We start from the raw sequence: 14,917 nt of genomic DNA, 5'->3' as shown, positions 1-14,917 counted from the left end.
GTTTAAAATAAAACTATCAAAACATTTTAACAATATGATGATCTCAGAAATCAGTAATTCTCAAAAATTGGAAACCAACAAACAACAGGAAATAAATAAGAACACATTTTGGCGTTCACATTTCAAATTTGCAATCGTCAACACCTTTAAACGAAACATTTCCTTTGAGATTGAGCAATTTCATTACTACCTCCATTCCATGCTATATATATTACTTGTCCAATGTGGAAGAAGATAAATGAAAACAGTAGCGGCTATATGCAGCATTTGTGTTCACCAGTGACGTGTGATACCCCGCCCCCAATCGTAAAGGCATATTCGCTTGGTTCGCGTGGTATAAGAACGTATATTTCTTTGCCTGGTTTTCCATACTCTGCTCATACTTGGCAATGCTATTCATCTAATAATATATGATTTGAACTGTTTCTATGACTCGTCTATCACTTCTTGTAACAAAGTCGGGAATTGACAACCATTATAAACTGTAATATTTTTCAAAGTGTGTTACCCGACCCCTTCTGTAGATGAATATTCCTATCCTGCCGAGATCATTATTTAGCGCTTTTGTGTAGCTTTTGTCGTCTCTAATCGTACCATAGTGATATACCATTAAGATGTTCTTGCTGGAGTGCTTGCGTGGAAAACAATCACCTATTCTTTTGGTGTTTGCTCTTACTGTGTTCACCTTTTACGTGGAGAAATCTGTTGCTTTTGACAAGGAGGATAATAACGACCAGGTAAGTTAAATCATTTTAATTTCAATTTATAATTTGGTGAAACTAGGAGCTCTTTCAACTGGAAAGACGTTCTTATCCGCGGTAACAGGTGGATTTTATGCGTATCAGTGACCATATTGACGTGGGAGATCATGGGCTATAACAAAATGATTGATACTCACTAGTTAAGAACGTTTAATTGAAAAGACAAATGTAAGGTAATACCGCTTGAAACGAACACGATTATGAGGATTAAAGGTTTAATATTTTACGTTATTTTTACGTTATATTTTACGTTATGCTAAATCAGGTCATTTAACGTGGATTATAAGATGAATTTGGATTTGTTAGTCTTGGAAACAATTATGTACCCACCATTCTTGATGAACTGTATGATCAAAATTGTAATAATATGAATTGATAATCATAGTCCACCTTTGTTTGCAATGGACATTTTATTGTGAAATTTCAAAGAATACAACACTAAAAAAGCATTTTGTGTGAATGTTACATCCGAACTAGGTGCTATTAAATTTTTATGAGCCTTTTTATTTTACATGTAAAGTCTATGGGGGTGACGATTAGAAATGGACGGCAATATTGAAAAACCTTTTCATTTTGGGCCATTTTAGACACTAAAATGCCCATAAAAAAGAATAGCAATCTAGTTCGGTTGTAAAATTCACACACAATGCTACCTGAGTGAGTACAAACATAATTAAATACATTTCATTCGGGGGCTATAGTCGTTATGGAACAGAGGTGAGTCCTTTTCTAACGGTGTTTGATATTCTAGACAAAAGAACGGAAAGCAATGTATTAGTATTAGACACAGATATTGCGGCAATACACCCCGTGTCCTTATTGATAACAATGATACTCTGAATATCTTTAGTAACTTCTCGTATTTACAAATTAACATGATAGTGACGATTTTCTGGGCAGGTAATAATATATCAGGCAGTTTAAGGAAGATTCAAACTTAAATATCAAATTTCAGGCATGTAGCTAGGGTTCCTAATACAGGGGTTTCAATCGAAACACTATCCGTATAAAGAGAGTAGCAACCAGTGTTCTCGTTTTAAATCCAAAATAGACGCGATTTGAAGCCATTTCTGGTCAAATGTAGATCATAGAGATGGAATAAAGGATTGCTCATGTGTACTAACTAAAGATGGGTAGTAAAATTACATAATTGAATAGGGTAGACACTTTCGTTGAAGCGATTAATCAACATATGGCCTGTCGAATATCGATTGAATGAGTGAAAACAATTTTGTTTACTCGGAATAATTTAGTTTTAATTTTTGTCAAGGATAACAATTTTCCTTGTAGTTTTCGTGTTTTTTCTTCTTTTGTTCCTTCTTGAGTTCCCTTTTTCACTTGTTAAAAATGTGAACGTCTCAATCGACCCCTCGTATCTCTCTACTTCGCCATGGGTCTCTAATTTTTATACAAACGACTTCTCAGAGCACACTCGATGCCAAGAAGTATCACTGATATAATAATTCGCCATATAAAAAGTCACTGTTATTCACTCCCTGGAAATTATACCCTGGGAAATCCAGTAATTCACTGTAACTTGTTACTTTTTACAGTACACATTGACTTTTATAGTTCGTTTCAGGCCATCCTGTTGAAGATGTAGAATATTAAAATTTCATATACGCATAGTGAACCTAATTTAATTATCAATTGAAAAGAAGTCAATTATGCAAAACATAATTATAATTATACTCAGAATTGTATTTCACATGGGAGAACGATAACTTCAATTCATAAACCTTGTATTTCAACAGTGTTGAGAAGAAATGTATATTTTTAGGAATTCGAATAGAAGATGTACAGATAATTTGAAAATCGTTTCCATAATCCGTACGGAAATTCAATAGAAAATTTCCCTGGTTTGAGATGCGATAATACGTATGCAATAATCTAAAATAACAAAGGGACATACACGTGTATCAGTTATTCTGATTTCATTATCTTTGAAATAAATAAATAAATAAATAAATAAATAAATAAATAAATAAATAAATAAATAAATAAATAAATAAATAAATAAATAAATAAATAAATAAATAAATAAATGAAATTATACAACTGATAAACGGAAGTAGTAAAAAGGAAAAAGGTTAAAACTTAGATGAAAGACAATACTTTCAACTTTTTTACGCACATGTCGTATTAAAGATAACATACAGACAAACACATACGATGACATACTTTTGAAATAGCATGGAATTTTGTTTTCTTTGCCCTAGTGGGAAAAAAAAAACAAATTTCACCTTGATGTTGCAACCTGAAACCCTGTTTTTGCGTCACGATAATTTGACTAAACAATCGCTCGCTTATAATGACACTATGGAATAATAATTGTATCCGGTGACATTTTGTAAAGACGAATATTTGCATGGATTTATTCAAATAATACAATTATCATCTGCAAATGTTGTCTTTACAAAGAGTCACTGCAACCCTTTCAAATGAATTCCGTTTTGATACCCTATGGTTTGTTGAAACGGTTACATCAAGAAGCATCCGATCAGCGTTAAATCGAACTAGAATTAAGCAAAATAGAGCTTTTGAAACGTTTAAGATAATATTTAGTTTCATGTTATGGTAAAATAGCAAAAATTCATAATACGAAAAAGTTTTAAGATTAAAAGCAGCAATAGCAACATAGACAAAATGATAAAAATCCTGACATTAATTATTCTAACACATGTTCCAAGTAAAATAAAATATGTTACATAGTATTGCTAAGATTTAAAAAATATCTTTTTTCTTCCGATAATAATTATAAGCATATCAATAAATTAAGTTACTAAAATATATTCCAAATATATCTATAAGAAACGATGACATGGGATGATAAATGATGTTTAGATTGTGGCACCTGAGTATTATTACCTGTATAATTAAAGCCGGTCAAACTAGTTGCACTAGGATCCACAACATGCTCATCTATCAGGGCACAGTTCTTTATCCCCAATACATTTGTACATTCATTGAATGACCTAAGAAAATTTGGGTACAAAAACCTCATACTCTGCAACTTGAGGTCAAATTTTGCACTCTGAGTGTTTAATTGAGGTTATTGAACTATGCCATTGGGATGAGGCCATTGTGGTCTATATTGTTGCAAGGGTGTTGATTGAAGCCAGGTTATTGTAAACACAGTTGTATCACATAATTAAACTCCCGAAGGATATTACTACTCGATATTTACTGTTATTTGCAATGAAATTCTCGGAATAGATTGTCTTTCATTGGGAAATACGCTCAAGGAAACAAATAAACAACGAAACAGAAACCAAAATAAATCTTTCTCACATTTCTGATGGTCATCTTAAAATTAATATCAGTTGAGGCTTTAGAATGTATATTTTATGAAAATATATAAAAGAATATAGATTGCCGTAAAGCGCATGGCAAAAACGTAATAGAACAGAATCAAGAACGTTATTTATAATGTATACCTGTTGTTAGTTTTCAATATATACATGTTCTATATAGGACGCTATGTTAATGTATTCCCAGCAAATGTCGGAAACATGATACAGGGTAGATAAAGGATATAAAACGTTTTAGTAACATTCAAAAATATCTTTAAGAACTTGCTGCAAAACATTGTAATATAATGTTATTTTAAGTGTTTCCAAAATATTTCACAAAAATATTTTGTGCTATTTAAATTATTTTATCAGCTTTAAAAACGTTTTCATTGAACTTATATGACGCGACATTAAAATATATATTAAAACATTTGGTAAGTTTTTAACGTTTTTTTTTAATGTATCTGCATGTACCTGTCATAGAGTAACATTATTTTGTAGTTAGTTAAGGAACATTTGTGACGTGTCATGTCAAAAGGAGACAGGTTATCAATTTTGAGGTTTTTACATATCTTAAATATAGAGATATTTTTTGATCCACAAGGCCGTTTACCACAATGAAAACGGACATTCCTAAGCGAAGATATTGAGTTCGTAAGTTATGGTATTATAAAATTGGAAATTGAGATATTGACAATGTTGCGATTAGGACTGAACTTGCAAAATACAAGATGCCAGTTATATTCCGGTCTGAAACTATTAGACATTATTTTTAACATTAATATCATCACAAATTCACAAATTCCCCGGCCAGATTTTTGGCTATTTCTCCATTTACGATCCTCCCCAAAAGTGTCTCCTTTTGGCATGACACGTCACATTTGATTCCTAATTAATTATTTTATTCCTAACAATACCCCGATCAATCCTGAGTGTAAAACTAATTAGCTTATTGTCTTGGTGTGATGGATCGACTGGGGACCCTTATTAAGTTTTAAGATGTGATGGTCATTTTGAATTATTGTCTTAACGACCTGTCGAGGATATGTACCACAACGGAATTATAAGTCAGCATATAAAGTAGCAAATCCGGTAATAGTTTCGAGACCTATTTCCTTAAGTCGTTGAGCCGTCGTTCTACAGTCGAGAATCTAACTCTAACTCTAACTCTAACTCTAACTCTAATCTAACTCTAACTCTAACTCTAACTCTAACTCTAACTCTTACTCATAAAAAGTAAACACTCGAGAGAAATGGGTTTCAGGTAGTATATAGAAATGATATTGTTAGTTTTCAATTCCAAATACATTCTTTATGTTCATGGGAAAAATAATGACAAACAAAAATAGTAATTTGAAAAGGTCATGAAGAACAGTGTCTGGTTCTATTTGATTTTAAGAACAGGTTTCTCTCATCGGTGTCAGAGATGCCATGCGACGAACTCTTCTCCCTTGTTAGTGTGTATACATTTAATAAACAAACCGTGATAACGTTTGTTCATAGTGCTGCTTCCTGTCTTGCATATTATTATTGAATTAAAATTACGGTGACTGAACACATGCTAATGTAATTAATTTATCTTTGTTAATTATCACCATCGATTTCTTTCAAACCTTACACAACTTGTTGCGCGTGGTTATTTAGAAGATGATATTGTTAAACTGCATTAACATTAAAATAGTCGATCGATGGAATGGCATAGGCCGTAGTCTATGGAAAGGGCGAAACATTGAAATTGGTGTAGTTTTATTCCGGTTAAAATAAATTGCATTACATATTGTTGCAATTTGTTGCATATTTATTCTATATAGACATTTTAAATATTAATACTACTTGATGGGGTAATACGAACTTGTTACCTACCATGATGTTAATTTGTATTGCCCAACCCTACTATGTAGAAAGCAAAGGTATCAACTCCACGCTGCTGTTCTTCTTGTTCAAATTATTGCAGGAAGGACAGACTCCCAATACTGCATCAGTTATATGAGGTGCATTTACGCGTGCCGGTTATTTTTCAAACTTCGCAATATTTTACACTGTTGCTGTGTTTCCTAAACATTGAGATATAGACATTTATATTATATAAATTTTATGAATTAAAACTGAGGTGAGAGCGCCTCACTACACACTCTCTCCATCAACCTGCATATAAACCTTGTTACCAAAATCTGTTTTTCCAAAAATGCTCACAAATATCACATTATATTTTTCAAACATAGAGGTATATTAAGCAATAATTACCAATAAGAAATTGGAATTATAAAATTTGCGTTTTGAATGATACAAATGGCCTCGTTATACTTACGCCGCGTAGATAGTTCCAAACATGTTATAAGGAAGTCCACGAGTGCCTTCAGAAACACCATAATATTGTTTCGGATTCAGTGTCGCGTGCAGATTGCCTCCATAATGTTCAGGTTGGAAATTAAACAGTATAATGTACACTTTCGTGTTCACTTGTTGGCCTTTTCTGTGTCACACTCCGTTACCAAAAACAACAATTTAATTAGTACCAACCAAAGACTATGATTTAAAGCAGTGAGATGCGTTAATTCATGCCGTTATAGTCCGTCATGTATTAATAATTTACATCTCTAAAAATATGTTTATACAAGCGGTATATCTATCGTAAAAAAATCTAAAATAGCTCAGCATTCATGATCAGACGTTGATAATGTACCTTGATAATCAAAATATTTGATTATATATTACTTTTATCAACCGGCAAATGTCTAACATTACTTCCTGCGACCCAGTTAATGATCAAGGAAAACGTGTTAATAACCTATATCAGACATCCTCTTGGCGATAACAATTCAAAATATAGTCTAGTCTATGAGTTTGAACATGCAGTTGTTGAGAGATTCGTGACTGACTTAAAGTGTGCAAAACAGTGAAGCGAAAATTTCTCAATTTTATCAATAAAATATATGTTTCGATTTATTCTATCTGGCCTTATAAATTGAGAGCATAATTTGCAGGGGTGCATTGTTTTCAATTTGTATTTTCAAAATTATGAGAACATAGCCTGTTTTATGACCGCCGGGGAAGAGTTTTGTTGAAGCAACAACAGGTAATTATTATCACTGTTTGATCAAAATACAGCTAGTATATGAAGTAGTATATTTAACTATATTCTTTCCTTTTCTTTTCTGCATTGTTAGAATTCTAAATTAATGTAACTCTACACCGTTTAAATAAACATTTCATCCTAAACGTATCTAGCAATGTTAAATTTGATTCAACTGCCCTATGTGTTAATGTAGTCACATTGCATAACAGTACATTTGTTCGTCTCAACCACATGTTGTATTGTTACCCTTAATCAAACCACAAGATGTATATTTACCCTTTAGAATTAACCTTATCCGATGACACAGTGTGTAGTGTACATGGCAGATGATGGTTTACCTGTGGTCACCAGTGGACACATAATATTGTCTGACAACGACACCTCGAGTCATTTGAGAGAGCTAAAGCAAAGCTGGTCTATTATTGCTGTTCTTGTATTTTGTGTTGTTTGAAGTACTTTGATCAAAATCCTTAAATCATTTAGTGAGAGATCGATCCGATGAGTGTAGGGATAAGATCCCAATTGTTTAACGTGAAAAAAGCGCAGTGATTTAAAGCCTCAACACACTTTACAGGTTGTCACTGACCGCTACGGCCCCACATCACTCCATAAACCATTTAACAACAACACAGGGACTTTGCAGTTTCAAGAGCGCACATCCTAGACATTCCGCAAATGACCTTTGCAACAAGTATCTGCTCCCCGGTGTTCGTACGGGTTACAAGACAATTAGCAATATCACTTCATTGTCCAGAAGAATTTCAAGCTAACTCAATTATTTGACTAATTTCTAGTATTTTCTTTTTCATGAAGAGCACGTTTACTTAGAGGTTGTGTATTTGGTGACAGCATTTGTATCTTTGCCAACAGGGTGTTTGGATAATTCTTCAGGTAGAAGGAGACAACAGTCTATACCTTCCGGGTGGTGATCGTGGATTTCTTGTTGTAATTAGGTGGGTAGGAAACTTCTCCGGTGATTCGCTCAAAGATGTCGTTGTTGTTAAGTGTTAATGATATTCATTGCACGGCCGAATATACCAGTGTCTAGGCGAACCTGGCTGCTACCACATCTTATAGATACCACAGTCTTTCCTTTCCTTTTTGTCGCCTCCGCCTTTTGTCAGTTATGCCATCGTGACGACTGTTGGCTTATTCTGATTTCGTTGCACCTTTACCTCGTGATTGGAGATATATGTTTACTAGAGACATACAATCAAATAATTGTTTGGTAATAATATAGCGCCTGTATAAATCTTCTTCCCTGAATGATTAGGATATCTATGGTCATTGTCAAAAATTGTCACGGTGATTTTGTCAAATTGCACTTTATGATTGTCATATCGTTTAACATATGCTATGTAATATAGGTCCATTGTGAAGCATATCCTTGCAGAAGCAACTCGTAAGGTTCTTAGGGTAAGATTTGACGGAAGCAGGTAAAGATTGAAGGTGTCAAAACATTGACATATGAAAACAGTAACATCATATTAATACTTTGAGTTTTTTGATCAGTCACATTCCTAGACTTACGTGAGCGTTGTATTTACAATATCCGACAATGATCACACATTTAGCATATTTATTCTTGCAAAGAATAGAGGTTTATATCTTACGAAATCCAAAACTTTGTATCACGGATTCATACAGAAATAAGCCCATTGGCGTAAACCCTGCCTTCACCATCCTTTTGATTTTCTTCGAGCAATTCGATCCGATGATTTGTGAATACCAGCAGTCAACAGATGTCACCTAATGCTGTATATGCCTCTAGCTCCTAATACATACAATTCAAAACATGAAAATAATACACATATCCTCTCTATGTAGATACATTAATAGCATCGAAGTTCATTATCGAAGTCGATGCTTATAAGTCTGTTAATTTGCTAAGAATAATATCTCGAAGCTAATCACTGATCAAAATTTTCAATCTTAATTTTTTTCCTAGTCATACGCCAACAACCCAGATCTGCACATAAAAGGCTAAGCTTAATATGGCGGGAATTGATTGCACACAGTTCACCTTAGTAAAACCCTGGAGAACCAGATTGAACAATGTTCTACAGATTGCGTTTCGATTACATTACATTCCCATTGTTGCCTGATGCTTATATAAGCCACCAATCTCATCTAATCTAAAACAATAATCATAGTAAATCTCAATGAAACCTCCAAAGATGTAGACTGCACTTGAACCGAGCTACAAAAGCAGGCGTTCTTAAAAAAACATTAACTGGGAAAATCTTCATCGGGTAAATTACCTGGATATCCGCTAAACATTCAAATAAACTTTAATTCCCATGCATATGCCTTGAGTAGTGACATGTTTACATTGCACGGAGCATATAACATTCTTGTGCAACAATAGGTTCTGCTCAAATCCGACAGGATTTCTTTTCAAAAACTCTATGAAAAGAGCATGCCATGCTTGTGACCTTTTGGCAAAAACATCACAATCAATTCAAATTACAATTTTACTCTCCTGCTAGTGTATATATGAAGTCCAAATTTACACAATAGAAGGCATAAAATGTGATACTCTGCGTAGTTCGAGGCACTGTGACATAGAGACTTGCCTCTTGGAGAGTGTAAATTAATATATTGTAGCGAAAAAAGTAATCAATACATCCCTTTAACATTGTATGCATGAAATGTACTTATTCATGAATCTTTATAATCCGAAATTTCAACAAATTGCGATTTAACGTTATTTGTAAAGAGTCCGCAGAAAATAAGTCATAATTGCATTGAATGATATCATATATTTTGTAAACAGTTCAAGATTTCAGACTGGTTTATTATGAATAAAGCGATTTGTAACTGAATATATATAAGTACATGTTAACATTGTGTAAGAGTGTAACTTATACGACGTTTGAGTGATTTACTGCAAACAAAACTATATTAGCAATTGGCGAGAAAAGTAAACACACATGTCAATTAAAACATTCGTCATAGCTGTATAATTCCTAAATAGGCGCATTGTTTATTATCATGATTGTTACTTGCAAGTAAGAAGAAATTGTTTGAAAATTGTGTCCATAGAGATTGTAAACAAGTAAAGAATTAGACTAAATGATTCAATTTCAAAGATATAACGAGTAAAGAATTAGACTAAATGATTCAGTTTCAAAGATATAACGATATCATTTTATATCGTGTAATATCGTCAATGCGCACAATGTAGAACTTACATCTAAAAGGAATCAACAAGCAAACAAGGCTAATATATACATTACAAACCAATCATTTCCTTTTATCATTACTTCATGAGAACAAAATAAACTCGATTCGAGTTCAAACTCAGTCCGCAATGATGTCTTTTAGGAAAACTACATTTTTTTTGTATAATATATAGTGAAAATTATATTATCATGTTTATGAAACTGTTATACCCAACAAATTGTACCTGTCTTCCCGATTTCAGAAAGGGCAATATCGAAAATGGGATTACACGGCGATTTCTTCATGGTCAAAACTACTCCGGTTAATACGATTGGACGAGACAGTGATATTATTACTTTCATTTGCCAACCCGCGGGGATATAATTATGACTATAGGAAATACTCCAGCCAAGTACTAAACAGTTTTAGTCTAGAGGACCGACTTTGCTTCACCCGTATAATGATTGGAGAGCTGGTTGGCCAAAAGATGAATTATAATCTAGCGCATTCAATGGATTCTTATTGAAGTGATAAGAGCTAATCAGAAAGAGATTCTGCGGGCTACAGCATGATCGCTTCCCTAACCCATCAATTGCTTCTGTTTAGTATTATATCCTGAATTACATATTCATTTTAAATGTCAAAATTTTGAATGCTTATTATTATATCAGAAAGCTTTACTGGAAGTACATTTAAGTTGGTACAATCATATCCAGTGATAAACTAGTGTTATGCTGGAAATATTGTATGTATTGTAAGGGAAATTGAGTGTCTGTTGCATATGTATAGCCTTATGAGAAGTTAGGATGTGATTGTAGAGGTTTATTCAGATTTTATTGAGTCGTATGGCAATTTAGGATTATTTTGAATACCCAAAGGTGATTTGTTTAGCGTTGTCTAGTAAACCTAGCTGTGGGAAAACACGCATAAGGAGAGACAGAATATGAAGATAGGAACATGTAGAAAAGAAAAATAGAGCTTAGATGATGTACGGCCGAGATTCGGGGTTTAAGAAGAAGTGAAGAGAGAACGCTGAAGGTGATTTCTCATTCTAGAATCTACATCGACCTTATTTTGGTATTAAATTTGGCAAATACATAAGTACATTATATTCTAGTATACATGGCATTTGAAAAGATGTTTCGATTAATGCGAGTGTTTGAGAGATGGTGTGTGAGATATGCTGGGTTCCGATTTCTTAAAAATGCCCCTGTGTTCATTAGAGATATTAAATTGAACAGTGCACATATTGTAGACCATTTATCAGATTTCTTTAGACGATTAGCCTATGAACATATGTCCATTAACAATATTTGCTATGTTTTGTATTCGCCCCACTGAAAACTTAGTGTCACTGACCAACAGAACATAGAAAAGTCTGCATGTTAACATCGAGGTATTAGCTGTATATATATATTGGGCATGCGGTATGCCATTAACCGTATTAACATGTCCAAAGTAAAAATATCAAAATAGTTTTAAAAGCTAAATTCAAAATTCGGGAATTTTTTTGCCAGCTGTCCATAGCAATAAAATTGTACTAATGTGGAAAGAAATAATTGCGCGCATCCGTTACGCGTTGTATGAGGTTCTTTACGCTGTCAGTTGCTTTCGCAACACTTGCACTGTTATTGCGCTCAATTTGCGCCACTTAGACTGTGACAAAGGGCACTATGAAAGTCTACAAGTATATTTGAGTTTCAAAAGCACCCAGAGAAATAAAGTACTTTTTCTGTGGCAGTACCACATTAACGTGGATTTAGTGCCTCAATAGAATTCGCTATTATGTTCAAGGTGGAAATGAACTACGGTATAACATACACTTTTGTATTACCCTTTGCTCCAACAATCCACTACAAAAGATGAATGAACAGGTAGCATGCAAAATGTGATATAAAATTCTAAGATACTTTAATGCCTGTCTGGATATGACGCCAGGAATCAATAATTTACATCTTAAAACCACGTTTATATAAGCGGTATATCTATCGTAAAAAATTGCTCAGCATTTATGAAAAAAGGCATTGTAAATGTATCTTAATCACAAAAATATTTGATTATAATTTACTTTTATAAACCGGCAACTTTCCACCGTTACATCCTGTGACCCAATTAATGATCAAGGAAAACGTTTCAGAAATCCTTTTGGCGATAACCATTTAAAAACAACTAGTCATTGAGTTTGAACACGCAGTTGTTGAGAGATTCGTGACTGACTTACAATGTGATAAACAGTGAAGTAGAAACTTCTCCATTTATGCTTTGGTATACTCTACCTGGCCCTGTAAATTACATTAAAAGCATAATTGGTAGAAGTACTTTGTTTTCAAATTATACTTTAATATGAAGGTATAGTCAGTTGTATGACCGCCGGGGAAGAGTTTTGTTGAAGTTACAACAAGCAATTATGATTACAATTTTATAAAGAAAATCTATATAAAAGTAAATAGTTCTATAGGTTAAATTATTTTATGTAAGCTATTCTTTTCCTTTATTTTCTGCATTGTTAGGGTTCTCAACTTATGTAAGTTTACGCTGTATGAATTAGAAGTTCGACATAAACGTATTTATTAATGCTTACTTGATTCAATTGCCCTATGTCTTAATGTAGTCACATTGCATAACAGTACATTTGTTCTTCTCAACCACATGTTGTATCGTTACCCTTAATCAAACCACAAGGTGTATATTTACCCTTTATAATTAAACCTTATCCGATGACACCGTGTGTAGTGTACATGGCAGATGATGGGTCACCTGTGGTCACGAGTAGACACATTGTATTTTATAATGCCGGGCAACGAGACCTCGAGTCATTGGGAAGACATAAAGCAAAACTGCTCTTTTAATGCTGCTCTTGTATTTTTTTTTTTTTATAAATAATAGAATTATAGGCATTACAAGCATGATCTCGTGGGTGTACGGTATATGCCTCTGGCGATTTGATGCGATCACTGCGACCACTGCTAATTTCCATATGAAATGCTTACTGCATATTAATTGCCTTACAATTGTCCGTACTCTTATGCTTATTTACAAAAGCTTGGGTTACCACAGTCATGCATTGTAAAGATAAATTCAAATACTGTTTGTACAGTTATTTGCACAAATTTCAGAAAATGCGCTAAACGTACATACTTTTATGGTAAATTGCGATCTAATAAATCACGCTAAATGTTAATAAATAATAATTGTGCAAAATTGTGCACGGTAAGTTGCCTTGAATTGCATTGATGTCTACTACGAAACATACTGAATTCAAAATGTGTGCGATTTTCCATTATTTCCCAAGATCGTGACAAGCGTTATTATAGGCTGGTAAGAATACTACACCCGTTTAAATCTTCTTTCCTGAACAACGGTGTGTCTCCGGCCATTGTTAAATCCTGTCACGGTGAACCACTATGATCTTATCCAATTGCCCTTTATGATTGTTATATCCTTTAACAAAAGCTTTTTAGAATAGGTTCATTGTGAAACATATCCTTGCAGAAGCAACTTATGGCTCTTACAGTAAGACTTGGTGTATCCCACTAACCTGATATTAAGGCAATCGACATACGAATACCGTAACAACATACTACTTCTTTGAGCTTCTTTTGATCAGTCACATTCCAAGCCTTACGTGAGTGATTGTACTTACAATATCCGACAATGTTTGCAATTTTGGCATATTTATATTTTCAACGAATGGAGTTTTTATATCTTATGAAATTCAAACCTTTTACCACTGATTCATGCAGAAATAAACCCATTGGCGTAAACCCTGCCTTCACTATCCTTTTTATTTTCTTCGAGCAATTCGATCAGATGATTTGTGAATACCAGCAGTCAACAGATGTCACCTAATGCTGCATATGCCTCTAGCTTCTAGAACATACAAATCAAGACATGAACATATAAATACGACCCTCTATGTCGATATATTAATAGTATCGAAGTTCATTATCAAAGTCGATACTTATGAGTCCGTTAATTTGCTGAGAATAATATCTCGAAGCTAATGACTGATCAAAATTTTCAATCTTAATTGTGTACATGTCTCCTTCAAAAAAACCTAGATCTGCACATAAAAGGCTAAGCTTAACATGGGCGGAATTGATTGCACACAGTTCAACTTAGTAAAACCCTGGAGAACCAGATTGAACAATGTTCTACCGATTGCACTTATATTACATTACACTCTCATTGTTGTCTGATGCTTATATAAGCCACCAAGCTCATCTAATATAAAACAATAATCATAGTAAATCCCAATGAAACCTCCAAAGATGTAGACTGCACTTGAACCGGGCTAGAAAAGCAGGCGTTCTAGAGAACATAAACAAGGAAAACCTTCATCGCGTAAATTACCTGGATATCCGCTAAACATTCAAATAAACTTTAATTTCCAGCATATGCCTTGAGTCGTTTCATGTTTACACATCATCGATCATACAGCATTCTTGTGCAACAATCTTGCTCAAATCCGATAGGATTTCTTTACGAAACTCAATGAAAAGAGCTTGTCATGCTTTTGACCTTTTGGCAAAAACATGAAAAAAACCCAACATAATTGACACAAATTACAGTTGTACTCTCCTGCTAGTGTATATAATAAAGTCCAAATATAAAGTACACAA

At 33.6% G+C, this 14,917-nt stretch overlaps 1 protein-coding gene across 1 annotated transcript in view; it reads left to right on the top strand.

Annotated features, from left to right (window-relative positions):
- Positions 1-522: 522 nt before the first annotated feature.
- The window catches only part of LOC140168198 (uncharacterized), a 167,789-nt gene continuing 153,394 nt past the window's right edge, over positions 523-14,917 (top strand). The window contains exon 1 of the mRNA XM_072191528.1: positions 523-737. Coding sequence (XP_072047629.1) covers positions 615-737 — 123 coding nt within the window. The 5' untranslated portion in view covers positions 523-614. The remainder of the gene's footprint in view (positions 738-14,917) is intronic.

The sequence above is a fragment of the Amphiura filiformis genome, chromosome 13, assembly GCF_039555335.1.
Source record: "Amphiura filiformis chromosome 13, Afil_fr2py, whole genome shotgun sequence".
NCBI lineage: Eukaryota > Metazoa > Echinodermata > Ophiuroidea > Amphilepidida > Amphiuridae > Amphiura > Amphiura filiformis.
Note: the sequence above shows the minus strand (reverse complement) of the source record. Positions and strands in the feature narration are given on the sequence as shown.